At 38.9% G+C, this 20,772-nt stretch overlaps 3 protein-coding genes across 5 annotated transcripts; all 3 read right to left on the bottom strand.

Moving 5' to 3' along the window:
* Positions 1-570: 570 nt before the first annotated feature.
* On the bottom strand, positions 571-10,945 carry LOC135597109 (uncharacterized). Its single transcript, XM_065089630.1, has 13 exons — positions 10,795-10,945; positions 10,005-10,716; positions 7,718-7,802; positions 7,503-7,592; positions 6,333-6,406; positions 5,226-5,310; positions 5,054-5,143; positions 4,007-4,137; positions 2,968-3,049; positions 2,811-2,858; positions 1,758-1,830; positions 1,572-1,675; positions 571-1,118 (listed from the first exon to the last, which is right to left on the bottom strand). The coding sequence occupies exons 1-13, from the start codon at positions 10,943-10,945 to the stop codon at positions 999-1,001; spliced, it is 1,845 nt and encodes a 614-aa protein (XP_064945702.1). The 3' UTR covers positions 571-998.
* Positions 10,946-10,959: 14 nt separating this feature from the next.
* LOC103970957 (zinc finger protein CONSTANS-LIKE 7-like) lies at positions 10,960-14,967 on the bottom strand. Of its 3 annotated transcripts, none has more exons than XM_065089632.1 (4): positions 13,987-14,967; positions 13,696-13,893; positions 12,520-12,580; positions 10,960-11,069 (listed from the first exon to the last, which is right to left on the bottom strand). In XM_065089632.1, exons 1-3 carry the CDS (start codon positions 14,785-14,787, stop codon positions 12,536-12,538), a joined length of 1,044 nt encoding a protein of 347 aa, XP_064945704.1. In that variant the 5' UTR covers positions 14,788-14,967; the 3' UTR covers positions 10,960-11,069; positions 12,520-12,535. The 3 variants fall into 3 exon arrangements, with proteins under 3 accessions (XP_064945704.1, XP_064945706.1, XP_064945703.1); XM_065089634.1 differs by having other exon boundaries at positions 11,003-11,062; XM_065089631.1 differs by lacking the exon at positions 10,960-11,069 and having other exon boundaries at positions 12,335-12,580; positions 13,987-14,965.
* A 583-nt stretch (positions 14,968-15,550) lies between these two features.
* LOC135597111 (succinate dehydrogenase [ubiquinone] iron-sulfur subunit 1, mitochondrial-like) lies at positions 15,551-20,772 on the bottom strand. The gene is made up of 2 exons (XM_065089637.1): positions 20,008-20,772; positions 15,551-15,953 (listed from the first exon to the last, which is right to left on the bottom strand). Exons 1-2 carry the CDS (start codon positions 20,688-20,690, stop codon positions 15,785-15,787), a joined length of 852 nt encoding a protein of 283 aa, XP_064945709.1. The 5' UTR covers positions 20,691-20,772; the 3' UTR covers positions 15,551-15,784.

Here is a 20,772-nt window from a genome sequence, read left to right as displayed (position 1 = left end):
TGACTTTTTCAGTCGTGTGCAAAATGACGTTTTGGCTACCCCTTTTGTTGCTGAAATTAAAATAAAATTTATTGTGTCACTAACCAAGGTTCGATCTCGGCTCGATACCGGTACGATATATCGAGCGGTACACTCAGGTGTGCCGAGTACTATAGTACTGCTAGAGTGCTACAGTATTACAGTGCACTTAAACCGGTAACAAACGATCCGACAATCGATCGGACCGATACGTACCGTCAATACCGGACGGTACAATTCGGTACTACAGACCCTGTCACTAACTATATCGGAGATAATATGATGAAATGCAAATCATTTTCCAATCCTAATTATAAGCCAAATTTAAACAAATTCTGGCATTATGTTAAACTTCATCGATCAGATTGAAATGGCTAAGGCTCTCAATAAATTCAAAATCCATATTAATTAATCCGATCACTTTAAGCTCACTACTAATGCCATTTACTAATACAAATTCCAAATACATTTTTGTCTTGTGAGATCTAAAACCTTATGCGGTAGACAAACATACTGCTAGCTAAACAAGATCTAACCAATGAAACCACAGTATTTCACCATCAATATGGCAATTCATCAAGGCTAAGGTAAACCTCAGAAACAAGCAAATGTTACGAGTATGAATCTACTGATAAATCTTACAATTTCACGATGTGGGACTTGGCAGTACTTTATACACGGATAACTGGCTCGATGGATTGTAGAAGCAAAAGACCACATCCATATTAACATGGTTCGCATCAAGATATCCTTTTAGAACTTTTTTCCCTGTTATACAAGTTTTTAGTTGTTTGCTGCGACTTGCCCAACACCAAAAGACTTTTGTGCTTTTTCATGTGATAAATAATAACATAATCCAATCAGGTGACTGATCTGAGTGAAAACTTGCATCTCTATGTTGCTCGTCTTCCCAAGTCTTGAGCAAAAGCAGCACAAATTTTCCAGATCAAACATGATCAAAACATTAGAGAGGCACCAAACTAGGAAGACGTGGCCTGGTCAGCAGCAAATGCCATATATTTTGCTTTTTCCCTCTTGTATCTTTTTAGTTCTTTGATAGCTGCCAACAGCACATGAAGAGAAACTGGTGCAAAAAAAGGCTGGAAAAAAGCATCACATAGGAACATTATTAATATGCATGTTTGTTGTAAAAATTAAGACTATTTATGTAAAGAAAGAACCAGAATCCAATTATTCTGTCAAACATAGACATCTGGTCCAAGATCACATAGAAAGAGAGCTTTATGTGAAGAAATGTATGGGTTGATATAGTTTCATCAATGCCAAGGAGATGAAGGTCTTCATCTGAAACAAACTTGGAAAATTAATCTGGTTCACTACTCATGATAATGTGTTAAACTACCAGCAGCTGAAGTAGCCAGAGTCAGGTGTAGTCAAATCCAAGCACTCAAAACCTAATTGATGATGCTAATTCTTGTATACACAGAACTGGCATCCACTGCTTGTATATTCCCCAAAGATAGACGTTCAAGTAAATATTCAACATGAAAATTGCAACGTAGCTAAGTTAGACATTCAACCAAATCACTCACCATGTATATTGCAAAGTAGTGCTCAATGGAGGAATAACTGATTGACATGATCGATGGATGAAAAAATGCATCCTCTGCTAAAGCCTTTGCTTTCCTAGAGGAGGCTGTCACCAACAGAAAAGAAACCAAAAGTATGAAGTTGCAGGCAAACAAAACAGCAACACAAAGCATCTCATGAAGGCATACCAGCTGAAGCATCATATATTCCAAGAGAGGCATTCATCTGAGCTAAACTTGCAGCTTCAAGCGAATACTTGACCTAAAAGACAAGATAGTATGCAACAAAGTAGCACAACATTCAATCTACAGAACATGAGGCAACAATTCTACTATGATGGTGGGTGCAAGGAATTCTACTATAAACCATTTGGCTCGGTCTATTTGGACTCAGAGGTGGGTTTTGAGTGAATGTGAGTGCTTGGGCTGCCCAACACCCAGGCCAGGCACTCGCCTAGGTGGTGCCCAAGCCCAGGCACTTTGCCTGGGTTATAATAAGAAACTCGGGCCTCACCTCACGAGCGCTCATTATCATCACTGCCCTGTACTGGTCCTCTTTTGGTGCCAGCACAGCATCCCAATATGATATAGCATATCCCAGTGTACCACAAGAAAAAATATAAAGAACTTATCAAGTGTTAATAATTCCCTTGGGTGGGAGTAATAATTCTCTAAATCACATGTGTGAACCTTTAAAATTGAAAATTGAAATAATATTTAGTTGAGTCAACATGTAACCTGATGTATGCAACAAACACGGCAGACACTAAAGGATGCCACACCCTAATTTAATAGCAACTCTAGAATGTTTTGTAGAGAAGGGTACTATGTTTAAAGAATATGCTTCGTTACATCTTGATAGTAGAAGAATCAGATTTTGACCCTTCAGGCGTGAATATCAACTATTAAGCTATCCTATATAATGTGAAACACATTTAATCTTAGAACAACTTCAGTTGGTAGCATATGGCAAGCCAAGAGTTAGGGGAATAATAAATGATCCATGTACTCAAAATCTCCAACATATTCTAGTTCCCTAATGCAACAAACATGAAAAAGAAAACAAACTAAAGCAACAATGAAAAAAAATTTCCTGCACATGATTATGACCAACATTAAAGATCAACGTAAAAATGATCTTAAAGTATCGGTTGACACCTAACATTCCTTCAGATTAATGGTGTGTGTGTCACTCCATATAGAAACTGAGCAGGTCAATATTAAAATAACTCAAGAGAGTACCTGTTTTCCTATTTCATCCATGACAATCATTCTTGGAAGTGATTGGACCTAATATAACAACACAGCAGATAAAAAATATAAGAACATGGGAAAGAACATTTATCTTGTTTGTTTTCTGACTAGAGAATGGAAGAACAGGAATGAAGTCAAAGCATACTAATTTAGCAAGCGACTCAAGTGTGTTAACACATGAATGCAGATTGAAACATGCATGATGCCGAAATAGCACATCCAACTCCCTGCAAGAAGTGGAACAACAATACCATCAGTAGAGAACCTCTCTTTTCGAAGCATTTCTCAAGCTACAAAAGACAACATATTCATATTATATACATACTTAGCAAGACTTCGAAAAAAAAAACTCAATAAGACATCCATTATATACCCTAAAAATCCCTATGGTCAAATTGGATCATATACTACTAAAGCACACAGAAAATATGACATGTTCTACATGCTATAAATCAATGAGGGCATAAAACTTGATGCTATAACTTCTGGAAAGGTGAGAATTATTTACAACCAAGTATCCAATATCAATACACTAACGTGAAAAACAGAATACATTAGAAATCATAGGAGTACAAAGACACCAAATGGACTGAAACATCATCTATGAATCACAAATAGGCAGAAGAGAACTACAAAAGAATGATAACCACCTAAATTTGGATAGCTTGATGTAAAATGCTTGCATACCAATACAATCAGTTGTAATGGAAAGTTTGGTTGGTAAAAGCTGTGCTACGTGTTCTCATGGTGGAAACCATTGCAAAGAAAAAAAAATACAGGGTAGTGCTATTTGACCACAATTACTAGGCACATCGATACACATGCAAACAGAGAGAAAAATATGTGCCTTTCTTAAACACAAGAGCTTTTCCATAGAGCAAAAAAAAAAAGAGCCAATCCCTTTAATTAGATTACTGGATTCTGCATATGAGCATTCCTATGCAGATCCTGTAAGAAGGTAAATCTCCTCAGAAATACTTGTAACTAAGACTTAATAATCATTTGTAACTAAGGTCTTCTGTCAGTCAATTGCATAAACTAAACACAAACAACATAAAATAATCAAAACTCAAAAACATTAAAATATAAAATCAATGTGCAGTAATTTTGAGGGCAACTGTCCAATTATCAAAACCTGGACAAATAAGAGAAAGAGAAGAGAAGAAGTGGAAGGGTTCTCTTACCAATCTGTAAAGCCTCTTTCACTGTCCAAAAATTTAGATATTTCTGTTTCAGAAGAATCAATATAATTTGATGTGAGACCAAAGAGCATCCGTAGTTGCGCTATGAATACTTGAAAGATCTTCTCAAGTTCCTGGTCCAAAACATACATTTATTAGTCTTTGCAATGTACAGAAACAATGTTAAGCATAAGAAGGCTATAAGGGCTCAGGAAAGTTTGGTCATGCATGAATGTGCATTTTTGAAGATGATGTTCCTAAAAAATAATCAGTTTTAGAAAATTGAGTTGCTTTATGGCCAAAACAAGAAGATAAATTCTCCATTACGTCAGAAGTTATTGAAGCTTCCATGAACCAAACAATTTTGCCATGCACCACTGTACAGAAAAACAATGTATTCATTTTTTTATCAGAAAGATACATCTACCCATTGCTATTTGGTTTTGGCCCATGAATCACAGCTCTAGAAGCTTTATCAATAAGAACGTTTGCTCCTCTCTCAATCTTTTCACAGTCCACCAGTCTTGCTTTTATGATGTCTGCAGAACCACCTAATCTATTTCTGAAAGTTGACCCATCCCTCCAATCACCAAAATGAAATGTCTTATTTTGGGGTTCCTAATAGCCATATCTCAACTTGGCAAAGCAATTGAAATCAAGAAAATTTGTTAGCAGGACAGCCCAGCACCAAGGATGGAACCAATGGAGGGCCTGGGAAGAATTATCATACAAAGCCTGATGCAAACAAGTAAAGAGGCTAATTTGGTAATCAAATTTCTCAACACATGAGTCATAAAAGAAGCGACCTTATCATGGCATGATCATGGGTAAGGCCCAGGAAGAGTCAAAGAACAGAAATTAGAAAGATCTGGGAATGTCTGGAAAGACAAGGGTGGCTTAAAAGCTAAGTGGTTTAGGTTAGGCCAGATACGTCAAGATCTTGTGTTGGACTCCAATTGAACACTGAGTTAAAGACCCACACTTTGCAAACAACCATTAGTCATACTTATAGCATGTTCATATAGAAGCTGCAAAACTTGTAATTCTAACCTGAGGTGGTAAGGTACTTCCCTCGAGATGCTTCTTCTGAGAATCTCCAGTACACTGAGGTGGATTCCAGATAACAATGCCTCCCCACATCTGAACATCATCAATGAGTTCTTATTAAAAGGGAACAACAAGTTGTGAAACTAAAAGGGGAAACGAAGGTATCATAACTTACAGGAGATATAAAACTATTGGTCTTGGAGATCTCTCCATTGGGGAGCTGTAAGAGAAGTGGACATTCGATTGCAGATGGCACATATCTAGTTACAGCAAAAAGAATTTCCCATTTCTTTAGAAAGAAATTGATTGAGTTATGACATGTTTAGCTTCAAAGTATCCTTCTTAAAATAAAATACTTCAAAAAATAACCCAAGACCAATGCCTTCTAGAGAATCAATCAAAACACAAGTTCATTGTCATGGTAAGAGGATGAGCTCGAAAATGACCTAGCAACGAATATGGAATGGGCACCAAGGTGCCCACCATTAAGTTCAACACAGTATCATGAATGGTGGCAATCATACGACTATATAGTTACACAGTTGGCTATTGCAACACATCAAACTTTTTACAATAATTGTATATCTTCATTGTGTCTTGGAGGATCAAACTCAAAATAAACAAAATGTCATGAGCGGATGACTATATAGTTGTTTGATATCAGAATATTGGGTAATCCTATCACAGAGCACTTCAGTCCCAAATGGCAAAGGAAACAAGAATATTATAATTGCAATTACTGAACTTGTTGGTTCATAATGAACTACCAGGGACAAAATGAAGACAAGTGAGAGAGTGGATGAAGAGCTAATATCAGCGAGTTATGATAATGATTTTGAAGGCCTTGTAATAACAATGTGCTGCACATAGTACATAAATTCAATCCCACATAGACAACATTTCAACTTTGATAGTTTTAGTTATGTTTGGTTTAAGAGATTGATTTAAATGAAGACGTTTACTTAAAATAGTTAAAGACTCTCCGACATGGTATGGATAGTAACTGTCTTTTGCAAACTTGTAGAGCTTAATAATCAGGACAATAATGTAAATTAAACACAAATTTTGGCAAAATATAACCAGAGATCCGCACACCATCTCTCAATATAAAAGATATTGAGAGTACTGAACTACTAATCATTCGAAGCTAGCAACATAAAGATATCTTGAAGAAAATGTAAAAATTTTTATTTGGAAAGTGATTATCCAATAAAAATTTAGTTACCAAAACTAAGTGGTAAGGCAACTAATAGAGAGCATAACAATGGATGAAAGAATGTACACCACAAATTGGAGAACTTTTGATCGTCCAGCGGCCGTAACTGAGGTATCGAGATGCCACTCATTGGAATTTACCTATCAATCCATCCAAAATTTCAAGTAACGCAAACTTCACATCCATGAGGAGCATGATAACAAAAACAGATGCTTAGATGAGGGATAAGGATAAAAAGGAAATGCAAATGATGATCTTAACATTCAAAGAATAACATTTAAGTGGAGCTTTCGGCAAGCCTGTCGACCACAAAAAGTAAAATTGTACTTCAGAACAAGTTTCAAAAGGTAAATTTATAGAAAAATATCATATAAAGGCAAATTTCTAAAATCCCCTAAAGGCTGCGATACAGGGAGAGAGAGTCTTGTTAGTCCATAAGATGACATAGCACCATAAACGCTCTCCTCTTTCAAGTTAAAAACCACCACTACTTGGACTTTAGACCACATTAAAATTTATAGCCTAGTACACAACTCAAGATCACCTTCACAAACTATAATTTATACTTCTAATATACAAATGAAGATCACTGTCATAAAGGGATCTCTCAGTTAGTCCAGGGATGGAGAAGGAAAACACCAGCTTGCTGATATATCTTTCAAAGATGATAACCAAACTTTATAAGCTAAAATGAAGTAATTTATCATCTGAATTTTGCAGATGTTGCATGGAAACCTAAAATTTACCAAACTGGTTCAATGCTTACTAAACCGGCCTCTCCCAATCAGGTTTAAGATTCAAAACAAACAAAAATAGAGATTAGATACTTAAATCAAGAGAACTAGTAATAGAAGCCACTAACTTGTGACTATTAATTTTCATTTACTTAGAAAGTAAGTAGGGATTCAAAATTGTAAAATAGGTCAATATATTTGAGGCATCGCTTGAATAAGCCTCAGTCAAGCATCGATAGATACAAGAATCATAAGGTTAAAAGGTGGCCCAGATCTTTGGTTCTTCTTAGTATGCCTTTAATGAAAAGATAAATATGTAGCATGAATCAACGAAAAAAAACAATTAATTCACATTTAAAAAATATTATGTTGTTCCCACACAATGAGACATTACATCTTCATAAAAGCTGATTCAAACTCTTAAAATTCCAGAAAAAACAAAGAAGATATAAGTGTACAGCATTGACAACAGTATAGCTGATTGACTGGTTGAGATGCGTACAAAGAATGGAAGGTCTCTTAGACTAAAGATGTAGCCACCATACTTCTCATCCCAGTAAGAATTAGAAGACTTTGGAGTATGGTATAAGACCTGCCAATGCATAGTAAACTATTAGCAAGAAAAACTCGATGTAGACCTACAAAAGAAATAAACAAACAGCAGCAAGAGTATAAGAAAGTTTCAGTTGCAAATATTAAAATTTGAACTACTAATACCTGACTTTCTATGCTTATGTTTGCTATGGGAGTTAGGGCCTTGGCCACAGGAGCCAACATGATCTTACTCATTTCTTGGAACTCCCTAGGTAGAAAAAGAAATGGTTGTGAGAATTTTGACAAATCCGGTGCTTTAAAAGATCATGGACTTTTACTTCCACACACCACATATTGTTTTATAAAGCGATAAATTCGTCAAGACTAAAGAACAGACAAGTGCGATTAAGGTGGACAAGATGCTACATAGGAGCATGGAACTACTATACCATGGTTATCACCTCCAAAGAATCAAATAAAAAACTACAAGATTGCAAACATGTACAAGAAACTCAAACTAAGAAACTGTCAACCACAAAAGGACATTACGCTTCTAACTCCAAATCCACAGCTTGGTCTGATGCTAAACTTTGGTGCATCTGTCATGAGTAGAAGGTTTTGTTTCTTTAGATACATGTATATATCAACATTCAGTGAGCTGAAAGAAAATATTGGTTTAAGAACTAATCAGCTTAACTGTGTTAGCCTTTTCCTTAATCCAGCTAATACTGTACCCACATTTCACAAAACAATTCAGCAAAAGATCACCAACCCTACAATGCATACCCATCTTCTAGATCTTCCTCACTATCAAAGAATGAGAATGCTTCATAATAATTTTCAGTTGATCCTCATCATCCTTGATCTCAATTTTTAAGAACCTATTTCCATAGAACTAACTATTGCTCCTTTCACCATAACAAAGGCCAACAATGAAACTACACAATCAAAATTGTTCTGAAAACTAGTATCAATGAAAAAGCAGAGATACAAGAAGGAGAAATAGAACCAGGTTTTAAAAAGATGGGTGTAGATCCCAGTCTTATCTCAAGTTCTCACACCAAAGTCTTAAATAGGTTGGATATGAATTTGGTATCATTTCTATATTATAGAGACTTAGTGTATATGTCCATCATTATTTTAAATTTTAAGAGGCTAAATTAGTAAGATTTTGTTAATAAGGTACCGATCAGTTACTTTTTCTGAAGTTCTTTAGATTCTCAAAATGGACTCAGATTTCTAAAAATAGATGTTGCAGTTAAGATATACTGGAAAGAAGAATCGACCAATTAATGTTATTCCTTCAAGTCCAAACTGTGTCATGTCAAATGTTTTGTTAGATTTTAGCTGATGAAATCCACTCGAAATATGTTAAGGAGAACATGTCACAGACACCTCTCTTCCCTTTCTATTTCTTGCTTTACAATACTCTCATTGCTTCCCTCTTGGCTACAACAGCAATAATACTATTGTCATTCAGTTTAAACTCCAGCTGTCCAAAATTCAAATTCAAGCTGATCACTAAATGATCACTCCTACAAATTCATAATACATCGTTGTGCAGGTATCTCAGCTTTTAACAAGGTTTAAAGAAACTAATTCTTGATAAAACTCACACATCACAGCTTCAAATGCTCTCGAAGACTCCTAATAAGAAACTTGTATTAATTACTTTAAATTGGTATATTGTGTTATAGCCTGGTAGCTGATAGTAAGACTTAGTACAAAATTGATGACTATTAGCCATAAGGATCTACATGTCTGGTTTAGCCTGTGTACTTTACATTAAAAGGAAACCTAGATAGGTTGCAGCAGGTCAGGTTGTGAATAGAAAATTATGAATCCAAGTCAGCTTCGGGCTCAGTTTCCTAAGTAGTTTTGTCTTCATGTTCGAGCAGGGTGAAATCTGTGAATACCCTACTCATTATTAAATGATATTGGCACTGGCTCAGATTTTTTCAGGTACCCACAACTATCAATCCGCTTAAACAAGATTCACGTACCCTCTAAATGAGACATGGATGAGCAAATGTAAACTAAGTTATCACTAAAATCCTTAATTGACAACAAGTGGACATGATTGTTAGATTTTGACTTGTCTGCAGTCACATAATGCATTGAAAAAGTTTCAGATGAGACAGTCATGTAAAGCATACAGAAATATCATCACTGAAAAATCAAACTGAACTAATCATTCATATATTATGGGATTTGGCCTTTTAAATTACCTAATACTCTAGAAGAAACTTCATGCTTCTTTGGGCTTGTGATGTCATTTCCATCTCGCATTCACTATTCAACATATACTAGCATTTTTTATATGACTTCACTGAATGACCTTAACTGTGATCCAATATGCCTTATCAGAGTAACAACAGCTTAATTCTCCAATTACCATCAAATGTGTTAAAAGAATTTAGAGCACATTCACCATTTTCAAACACCATGGAAGACAAACTAGGCTACTTACCAATCGTAAACCCAGTCGCTAGGATCAGCATTCAACAAACTAAAGGAGAGAACAACAGTCCCATCGGCCCCAACTGGCACGAACTCTCCTATTCCTTTCTCCATTCCACCTCCCTCCTTCCCCCCATTCATGAAGTATTTCACAAACACCTTGCTGATGATGGAGACAGTATCTGTTTCTGAGACCTTACCCACAATCCAAGCATGCCGATGCTTCCCCACAACAACCCTCACGCTCTCAACATCTTCCTTCTCCATTACCACCACAGTGTAAACCCTCCCGCCACCGGCGTCCACGCACTCCTTTCCACCCGCTCCCCTCATAACCGAATCCAGCAACTCATCAACAGCAGAATCATCCTCACCACTACCATCCAAACTCACCGCGCCGCACGTCCAAAGGCAGGAACCTGCCACACCGCCGTCATCGCTCACGCATTCCTCGCCGGAGTCCACGGTGACGGAGACGGCGAAGCCGCGGCCACAGCCGCCGCAGGAGAGACGGTTGCCGGCACGTCTCCCCATATCGGCGGCGATCGCGGACTGGAGTCGTGCGGCGAGGGTACGGTCGGCTCCTGACCGGAGGAAGACGGCCCGGAAGTGGCAGGGTAGAGAGGGAGGGTCGAATTGGAGGCGGCGGGAAAGGGCGTCGATGGACTCGAAAGGGAGCGGCGATCGGTGGATCTCGGTGGACTTAAGGAAGAAAGGGAGTCCTGAAGCAGAAGAAAAGGTTAGAGTTAGAGAGAGAGAGAGAGAGAGAGAGAGATGGAGAAGTTGGGTGAGGATCAAACCTGAGAGAAAAGAGAGGAGGACGGAGAAGGTGAGGAAGAGACGCTTGCGGCCGGGTTTCGTGGACCGCCGTGTGGGGGCCGCTTCGCCTTGGACTCCGGCGTCGGCGGCGGCGGCGGCAGGAGGAGGAGCGTCCTCGGAAATCTCCGCCATAGTTGTTGGGGGGCACAGAGAGAGACGGAGCAAAGCAAATGCGTCTCTCGACCAGATCCAATTTAAAGTCGATTTCGGTTTGGGTTCGTGAATTGCCTCCCCAAATAGAAGCCCTATCTATAATCTTCCATGATAATAAAAGATATATTATTAGATATTATAATATTTTATGAACTTAAATTTGTTTAGAATAATTAAATTTAAAAAAAACACTAATAATACTTAAAAAAACTTTGTTTTTAGTACACTAATTATTGGATTAATTGATATTTAGAGACTAAATTACTAACTAAAACTTTTAATAAAAAGTATTAATAAATAAAATCTACTAATAATATATGTTTTAGGGAAAATCATCGTAGTCAACCGATCCAAACCTAAGAGCACAAGAGTATTCAAGGTGATCACTAAGGTGGTTCTGAGGAGGAAGTGTCGAGCTCCCAAAGTATCACATGCACTAAGATCAATGTCAATAAAAATTTTTGGACCTGGTCCATCGGATGTTCAAAAATTTATTGAAAAACAAGCCCCCTAGCATAGCACCGAAAATTAACTTTTACATATAGCCTCAAAGTGGACAATCTATAATCGTCCCAACATCCTCCTCTTAGTGTTTTATCCACGTAGAACGTTAAGAAAGATAACCTCAAATGACCTGTATTAGACTTCTGTTGACGTGGACAGATGGGTGAAGGATAACCTTAACTTTTTTTCTTTCACGATAGCTTTCATGTGATGCTTATATGTCAGATAATTGTTTACTATTAATATATTTTCTATCTGGATCGGATGATATTAAAACATTATAAGCAAAAAAAATTATGAACAATTGAGTCTACTTCTTTCAACCTAAGCTTTTAATGAATCAGTTGTCAATATCTATTTATCTGTCACCTCTGCTCTTACTGAAGCCATCACTCCTCCATGGGCAGATAATAACTAGTTAAACAGAGAATAAAGTTACAAGGCATTGAATCTTCAAGGAAGCAATTTATTTCTCATGGATGACTGTTGCTATTTAAGCTGATTCAGAGGTATGTCAAGGAAGATGTGCATTAATTATCTTAAAAGAAAATGACCAAGTTTTTCTCCTTGCATGACATCCTTTTAGTCAATGCTGGTTCTGTCAGGATCTGCAAGTCTTTAATTTGGGTAGAAATGGAAACAGAACCACTGGCTCATGCATGCATTTGTGATTATCTCCTAATGGTTTAGGCAACAGAGAAATGTTCTTCAAGATGCTGACTAATTATTTTCTTCTAGGAAAGTAATGTTTGGCTAGTTGTGTTTCTACAGGAAGAACTGCACAGGACATTGCAGTTTGAACTCACAACTCAAAGAGTACTTTCTTTGCAGCTTTGTTTATGATGACATAACACTCAGTTGAGCTGCTCAAAGAATGGAATCCTTGCCAACATATATATGTCCATGTCTTATTAAAAGGCATGCACAAGCTGTTTTACACTCCCAGTTCTTTAGCTTCCTCAGTCCAGCAGATCGAGTAGGCAATGTATTGATGATACATATCATTTACATGAGATTATTTTCTCCACATTAAAGTTGAAGTTATTCACCTTTCATTTAATGGAATCAAGAATGGTCTTCATCTTCATCATTCCTTCTTACAAACCGGCCCTGCAATGATCGAAACAAGAGTGAGATCTCACACAATATTTTTGTTTTTTGTCCATGAATTGTAAATGAATCGTTACATTTTATGTTAATCAGACAAATGTTATATATAGGCATTAACTAAACGATTGTAGCATAAAATTAAGATAAAAATCTGCTTCTCCAATGGCATATATATATAAGTTAATCAAGATACAAGGTGCTATCATAAAAAGAAGCAACATGAACACACAAGGTGATGGCCTCTAAGCTAGACTATCAAATTCCAAGTAGAACTATATTGACATCATTTCTCCATTCTGTGATGATCTAAGATAATTATGTAGAATTTTGAATGCAAATATATAAGTAGTGATAATTATTCGAAAGACTTGCTAATGCAACTAAATCAATTTAGCATAATATCGACAAACTGATACCATGCGCGATCGACTTCGTAAATGCTTCCTATCTCAATCTTGACTCTCCCCAAACTCATAAATGCCTAATCAAAACCCTAGCTTTTTGTCTTTTGTTCCCCCTTTTATCTCTAACACAAGATTCCACTTATATTTACAAAAACATAGGAAGAAAATTTCATCAAAATAAACTACGTAAGAGATGCGCACACACATGGACTCGGATTTAAGACCCATCGACTGTGCTTATATTTTGACTATCAAGATACTTATGTTGGAATTTTATGATAGAGAAGTCTGAATCTAACTGATTCAGGGCTCTTTGAATACCGATGCAACAATCCTTATTCATATGTGGATCGATCATCTCCCCTTATTTGGAGGATACTCAACCTTACTTGAGTCAAACTACAATTTGATTGACTTCAACCAACATGTTCAATCCTAATCTTCTAATATAGACAAGTCTGAGTCAAACTGAGGTAACATAGAATTGGACAACAGTGTAACTCAAAAGTTTGAACAAATTCAATATGTAGAATTTAACTCTTTCATTTCTTAACAACATAGATTTTCTTAATTCTCACTCAATATTCATCTCGTGAATATTTTTCTGATGATATAAATGAAAAGGTTGATTGAACAAAATCTAACACTAAAAATGATCCAATGCACATATCTTGTTGTTTCGAGAGGTATTGTTTCTTCTGGTATGTTTACCTTCACTCGTGGCCGCTTCTCAGCGTTAAACTTCCGGACCTCGTACCGTATCCTCTTCGCAAACAGGCGGTTCCTTCTCTTCTCCTTGTACCTCATCACCCTCGCTTCCCTGCTCATGCCGCTCCTCTCCTTCCCCTCCGCCGGCTGCTCCGGCACCTTCCATGGACTACTGCTCCTGCACCCCACCTCCACCAGCACCTGCCCCACAGCATCAGTCGGTGTTCACGACACCCAATGCGTCAGATCTAACGTGAGAGGGGGGATGGAGAGGTGTTTGATAAATGGACTCACCGGGAGGACCGCGGAGTCGCAGGGGTGTTGGAGCTGCGGCACGACCTGAGGACCTTCGCCGTCCATGTAAAGCGGCCCCCTGTCCGACCACACCGCCAGGATCTCCTCGTAGTCCAACTTGAGCGCCAGAGCCTGCGGCGTCACGCACCGCCAAAGATCCACGCCACCGTTGCCCTCGGCGGCGGAGCTGGCCACCTCCTCCTCCGACGAGGAGGAGGAGCGGCAGTACGCCCACCGCTCCCGTCCCCGGAGTGCCCGCCTCGCGAGCCCGTCTCCATCTCCACCCTCCTCCTCCTCCTCCTCCTCCTCCCGGTTCATCGACCGCGACGCCAGGCACACCGGCGAGGGCGAACCGGATGAGGAGTCGCCACCACCGCCGCAGCCGAGGAGGGCGGCGATCGTCGGCTCCCCGCCCCCGCCGCGGTCGTCGAGCAGGCACGCGACGTGGGGGTCGCGGTCGAGGTGCTCCGGCTGGAGGGGGAAGAGGTCGAGCTGGTGGCAGCGGGCGGTGGCGTCGTCGTCATCGTCGGCAGCAGCGGAGGAGAACATGTCGGAAGGATCCGCGGGCGAAGGAGGAGGACGAGGAGCGAGGTGACGACGGAGGCTGACGTACTTGGGCCTGCGCGCCTTCGATCGGGATCGCCGAGAGCTCCGCATACTCCCACTACTTAACTCGTCCGCTGATGGAGCAGGAAAAGGGTACACAGTCTCCTCCAGTTTCGATCTCCACGGCAAAATGTCGCGCACTTTTTCTAGAAGGATCGGCGAGGGAGTGCTGAGCTGGACCAAATCAGGACACATGTAGCGAGGCCATTGGAGGATAGGTCAGAAGATCGCGAGGTTATCCGGATTTCGTCGGTTGCAGGGTTGGTGATTCACGAGAGACGTAAATGCGCATCACGGGAGTCGGGGTGGGCCAGCGCGAGATTTGGAGAAACTGATGACGTCTGATCATGATCAGAGGGCGGAGGAGGATCGGATTCCCCAGTTGTCATGGGTCCACTCTAAACCTTCGATCACCCACGTCACAAATTAGAACAGCAGTACAATTATTGAATATAACTTGATAATGTTTTGTAATATTTAAAGATACTAAGATCAAGTAGCAACTCATCAGTCACATCAGCGGACTAATGTAAGACACTGACGAAGGGAGAAGGATGCTAGATATTTGTCACGGGGATCTCGCTCCTACTTCCGCACCCAAGCTCGTACGGGAACCGGGACTCGGGACCCGAGTCAAGGAACGAGACACCGACAAAGGAGGGGTGGGTTAACTCGCAACAACTCAGGTCACACCCAGTCGATGAATCTGAGCGTTTTTTCGACTATAAACAATTGAGATCGTAAAGATACGATCTCAATTATCTATAGGCAACTACGAGAATCTTTTTTTGTCATTAAATTCTATACAAGACAATATCTTTGGTTAAATTGAAACTCTGACATTCTTATTTCCAGTAAATCTTCTTAAGTAATCATTTCGTCTGACCATAACGTCTATGAATCTCCTAACAATATGATAAGTCCATAAACAAAACGACCAGATGATGAAGGCAACATATTCAACAATGCCAAGTTCAATTACTAATATAGTTTTATATCAAACAACAATCAACATGAAACCGTTTGTTAGAGTGACGTCCTGCCCACAGTAGACAAAAGTTGCGGGCCATTATTCTCAAGCACAATTGGATGCTAAGAGTTCAGTACATACTCATTGGTGAACGCTATTATTGCAAATGGTAAACGTTCCATGTTGCCGTGACTGCAAAACAAGAGGAATCTCACGGAAAACTTACTGAAGCTGAAGCTTTTTGATGGATTCAATTTGCTTTGCGGGGTTCAATCCCTTGGGGCAGGCATGGGCACAGTTCATGATAGCATGGCAACGATACAGCTTGAACTCGTCGTTTATGGCGTCCAGACGCTCCTTTGTGTACTGATCCCGGCTGTCTTGTATCCACCTACACAACAAAGCAAACCCTCAGCTCCGAAAAACATGTCCAAACAAAATCATACTCGAAGCAGAATTTGAGTACTAAGAAATATGGAACAGCACAGAAGGAATCCAGAAAGGATAAACATGTGCAAGGCTTTTACCAATTGCTCATGCTCATCAAAGACAAGCATTGTCACAATTCATCAGTCTATTTCTTTTGTCCATTAATTGTCGTTTGCTCACCGAAGTCCAAATATCTTGCAACATTGATAGTACCAGAACAAAACCACACGATCTTCAATATAGATACTGGCAAATGTGGGATATGTTCCCAGGGCCTCATTTTATTAAACTGGATCAGAGTTTACGGGCATATGGGTACATAATAAGAAGTAATGATCAGACACCGCCAGGGTTTACCATGAAACATTTGTCAAGATTGTGATGACCTGAAAATCTAAAGTTGATGTACTCGTGGACACCAGTTGCATGAAGCATGCTTTGTGTTTCAAGGTTGGAGCATCTCTACAATTAGATTAACAGCACACATGGAAAAATGTGTCCTTGCATCTAGGTTGCAGGCAATACAAACTACAAAGTTACATAAAACATTCAAGCTGAAAGGAACATGCAGAAAAAATATTATGTGACAAAATCTCAAGAATAACTCCCAGCTACTTCAGCGAAACTAATCTAACAACCATACAATTGATGTTAGACAAATTTTAAGCTTTGCTTCCTGGAATAGTGTAAGATGCCTCATTTACATTACCCAAGCAAGAATTAATGGCCAAACCAAACTGAATGATGAATCAGGAAAGCTACCCAATCTGTCTTTATAATCAAGGAAAATCCGGTTCATCTTAATAGCAGAGTTTTTTATGTTGCCCAATAGATACACAAACTCAAGTCTTCTATATATTGATGGATACAGTTGTAGAATTAAAAATTGAATTCATTTAAATATTACCATATCCCTGATATCATCTTTTTTTGCAGTATGAAAAAAAAACTAGTACTCAAGCTCATCTGGAGCTTCATCCCAGATTCAATAATCAAGGTACAAGAAACAAAAAAAATCACAGAGTAATCAATTACCCATAATCCTACCCTTATGCCTATGGATGGAGACCCTGATGATAATGGCAATTTAACAAGGCAGATCTCAGTTGACACATAATCAATGCTGTAGTTATTCACAAACAAGATACTTGGTTATTTTGTTAAACTATGATCATATCAGAAGGTTTTCCAGGTAAACTGAGATATAAAAAACTCTAATAAGTGAAAAAAGAAAAAGAGAAAAGAAATCAAGTTTGAAAAAAATCAGAACAGGAGAATCTTAAAAGAAAGACCAGTGGAAGGCGACTTGAGAACAAAAGTTGTTAAGCAAAAACCAAATGAAGAATTCAGTGCCATATGACTTATTCAACAAAATAATCCAAATGCTTGGTTTTGATAGATATATTGTTAAACCTTAAACCTATCCTTTACTCGAGTAATTCAATGCTCATATGCTTCAACATTATTAGAACATGTTGCCACAGACCCTCACAAACTCACGAACTCAGCTTTAGTCGTACAAACGGTCCAAACCTTTGGTTTTGAAAAATATACTGTTAATCCTTCCTTACAAGAACATGTTACCACCGACCCTCACAAACTCACAGACTCAGCTTAGTAGTACAAGACAAAGGATCAATAAATGACAAGCCATCATGATGACAACCAAGATACATAATGATTGAAGAAGGAAACCAAAACAACATTTCACAGGAGATGTGAATGATGGAACTCAGAAGCAGATATCTTGGGCTCCCTAACTGATGAAGTACCTGCCACTATTAGTATTTGTCAAGGGCTGATTCAAATTGGAAGCCTTAAAAATTCTTCACAAAAATGACCTTTTTTTGTTAAATGCAAATGTGAAATTCACACTAATGCTACCTTTAATTTGCACCTGCAAGAAAAGAACCTGGTTACTAGGCCTGCTAAGTTATTCTGCACAAGGTTGATGATTCCAGCCTTATCATTTACTGGACAGGAGATAAATTGACATGTTTTACTTTAACAAAAACAACATGGCCTCCATGTAAGGTACTTTGACAACATGCAATTTAAACAATTGCTAACTGAATGCCAAAAGCCCCATATTCAAAGATTCCTTCAAAGTTCTAACTATTTTTTTCTTTCTAAAAGCAACACAATATCAAGTTCGTTAAGAAAATTATTTCACAAAAAGAATTATTTGCTCATAAAAGAGTTTATAATCTCATAATCATTGTAATTAAGCAAGTTGTGTGATTCTCAGTAATCTACCCAGCAAGCACATCTAAGTACATAATCCATGGCTAAAACGCAATTTCCCAATAAAAAATTGAAATTCATCAAGTTCATGTTCATTTGTCGCTTCCTATAAAGCGATAAAACATACTCGCCTCAAATACATGCAAAGAAGATATCTTATGAATGACTTCATGATTATTTGCATAAACACAATGACGCAGAGAATTCCACTCTTTCTTATAAGAAAATATGGCACACAGACAGTCAAGATGCCACATAGTGCATATGCAGTGTACAGATGCATACACAGCCATGATTGTATGTGGTTTGTATTAAAAAAATTCAAAATAATATAATAAAGGGCAAAACAAATCAAATAGGTATATGCTATAGCCAATCATAAACTTAGAAAATTATTTTAATACTCTTTAGGAAGCTATGTAAATGATAAAGTTAGAAGAAGCAAATAAAAGCCTAATTAACAAAAGTTCATTAATAGTGTATCATGTTCTATAGTATGAAATAATACAATAGTAGAATTAGTAACATTGGGAGGAAACATAAATCCGTATGAAATTACAATTTCATATATATGTGCACCACACAAGCATACATATTGATGTGCTTGACCACTTATGCAGTTGCAGACACTGCATATGCAATCACACACCCTACACAAGCCACATATGTGAGGTAACCTTTGTACATATTTGAGGCTGCACATACCACTTCTTAAAATAATTTAACAGAAGAAGCAAAGAAAAGCCTTCTTTAAGAAGCTATGTAAATGATAAAGTTAGAAGAAGCAAAGAGAATCCTAGTTAACAAAAGTTAATTAATGGTTTATCATGTTTAACAGAATGAAATAATACAATCATACACTTAGTAACATTAGGAGGGAACAAAAATCCATATTCAATTACAATTTCATTTATATGTGCACCACATGAGCATCCATATTGATGTGCATGACCACCTATGCAGTTGCATACACTGCATATGCAATTACACACCCTACACAAGCCACATATATGAGGTAATCCTTGTACATATTTGTGGCTGCACATACCACTTCTTAAAATAATTTAACAGAAGATCAATCGACTATAGGCAGCAAATAAGCCACATAATTTTAAAGCCAAATGCCTGTTAAAGCGTCACAATGATCATCCATAACATTCTTTTACAAATCCCAGTTACATTTATTCATCAGAGACCAAGGTGGAGTCATAGAGAACAAGAGAGAGACAGATAGGGAAGGAGGGAGAATGAAAACCACATTAGCTTGACACGTACAAAAGTTATAAACCTACTTTATTCCAGATACTAACACCGGAAGCATATTCATTCCATGTTGTCATGCTTAGTTGACAATTATAAAAATTGATCATTTTGTAATTTGAGTTTAGGCTCTTTTGAATTGTACATGCATATGACAGCATCTAATTGAAAATTTTCTAATAAGAATTATAAAGGCAGGAAGGAACTCCAACATCTCTTTCCTCCCTCAAGGACCCAAATTCTATAAACACAGATTGATTGTTAAACCCTCAACCTCATGATGTTTGTGAATCGGCCATCAATTTATAAACAACAAACACCGACAAAATTTTTATAAAAAAATCATTTTCTTGATCACCAATCATTGACATAGTCCAATCATTAAGCAGCAAAGCTGAATTCAACAAAAAAAATTCTTCAAAGAAACAACTTTGGGCTACTTTAAGCAATGAAAGAAACAAAGCTAACCAACCCATTCCTAGAGAAAGGGATCCAGTAAAAGAACAAATCACCTGTGGGCGTGGAGGAGGGCAGCCGGCCCGAGATAGGTCTCAGGATTCCACCAGTAGCTAGGGCAGGCGGTGCTGCAGCAGGCGCAAAGGATACACTCGTACATCCCGTCCAGCTTCGCGCGATCCTTCTTGCTCTGGGGAACCTCCTTCCCGGGGATGGGCGGCGGATCCTTCCTCTTGAGCCATGGCTCCACGCTCTTATACTGGTTATAAAAGTTGGTCATGTCCACCACCAGATCCTTGATCACATACATATGCGGCAGCGGCGTGATCATGGTCGCGGCCGCGGAGGAGGACGGGATCTTAGTGAGGCAGGCGAGGCCGTTGTCCCCATCGATGTTCATCGCGCAGGAGCCGCAGATACCCTCCCGGCAGGAGCGGCGGAAGGTGACGGAGGGGTCGATCTCGTTCTTGATCTTGATGAGGGCGTCAAGGACCATGGGGCCGCACTCGCCGAGATCGATCTCGTAGCTCTGAAGCTGTGGCTTCTCCGGCTGGTCGGGATTCCACCGGTAGATGGAGAAGGTCTTGGTACGCTTGGGCTTGGAGGCCGCCGAATCGGACTGGGACGAGTGGTGCTGAGCCTGAAGAAATCGCGCAGCCGTGGTCTCCGGGGCGTGGGTCGGGAGAAGGCCACGCGCGGCAGCGGCGCCTCGGCGGAGGAGAACCCTCGATGCCGCCATTGGAAGCGAGCAAACGGGAAAGCACAGGGAAAAGAAGCGAAATAAGAAAGGGCACCGAAGTGATATGATCACCGTCGGCACA

This window comes from Musa acuminata, chromosome BXJ1-11 (genome assembly GCF_036884655.1).
Source record: "Musa acuminata AAA Group cultivar baxijiao chromosome BXJ1-11, Cavendish_Baxijiao_AAA, whole genome shotgun sequence".
NCBI lineage: Eukaryota > Viridiplantae > Streptophyta > Magnoliopsida > Zingiberales > Musaceae > Musa > Musa acuminata.
The sequence above is the reverse complement of the archived record's forward strand: the minus strand, read 5'-3'. Positions and strand labels throughout refer to the sequence as shown.

Bases quoted from the DNA above. Each gene is read 5' to 3' on its own strand.
- LOC135597109 (XM_065089630.1), bottom strand. From the start codon at position 10,945: ATGGCGGAGATTTCCGAGGACGCTCCTCCTCCTGCCGCCGCCGCCGCC. The intron at 6,407-7,502 runs GTACGCATCTCA...ATGGATTGATAG, and splicing joins TAAGAGACCTTCCATTCTTT to GTAAATTCCAATGAGTGGCA. The intron at 5,144-5,225 runs GTAAGTTATGAT...GATGATGTTCAG, and splicing joins CCAATAGTTTTATATCTCCT to ATGTGGGGAGGCATTGTTAT.
- LOC103970957 (XM_065089632.1), bottom strand. From the start codon at position 14,787: ATGTGTCCTGATTTGGTCCAGCTCAGCACTCCCTCGCCGATCCTTCTA. The intron at 13,894-13,986 runs GTGAGTCCATTT...GCTGTGGGGCAG, and splicing joins GCGACTCCGCGGTCCTCCCG to GTGCTGGTGGAGGTGGGGTG. The intron at 12,581-13,695 runs GTAAACATACCA...CGATCATTGCAG, and splicing joins AGAAGCGGCCACGAGTGAAG to GGCCGGTTTGTAAGAAGGAA.
- LOC135597111 (XM_065089637.1), bottom strand. From the start codon at position 20,690: ATGGCGGCATCGAGGGTTCTCCTCCGCCGAGGCGCCGCTGCCGCGCGT. The intron at 15,954-20,007 runs GTGATTTGTTCT...TTTGTTGTGTAG, and splicing joins GCCCTCCTCCACGCCCACAG to GTGGATACAAGACAGCCGGG.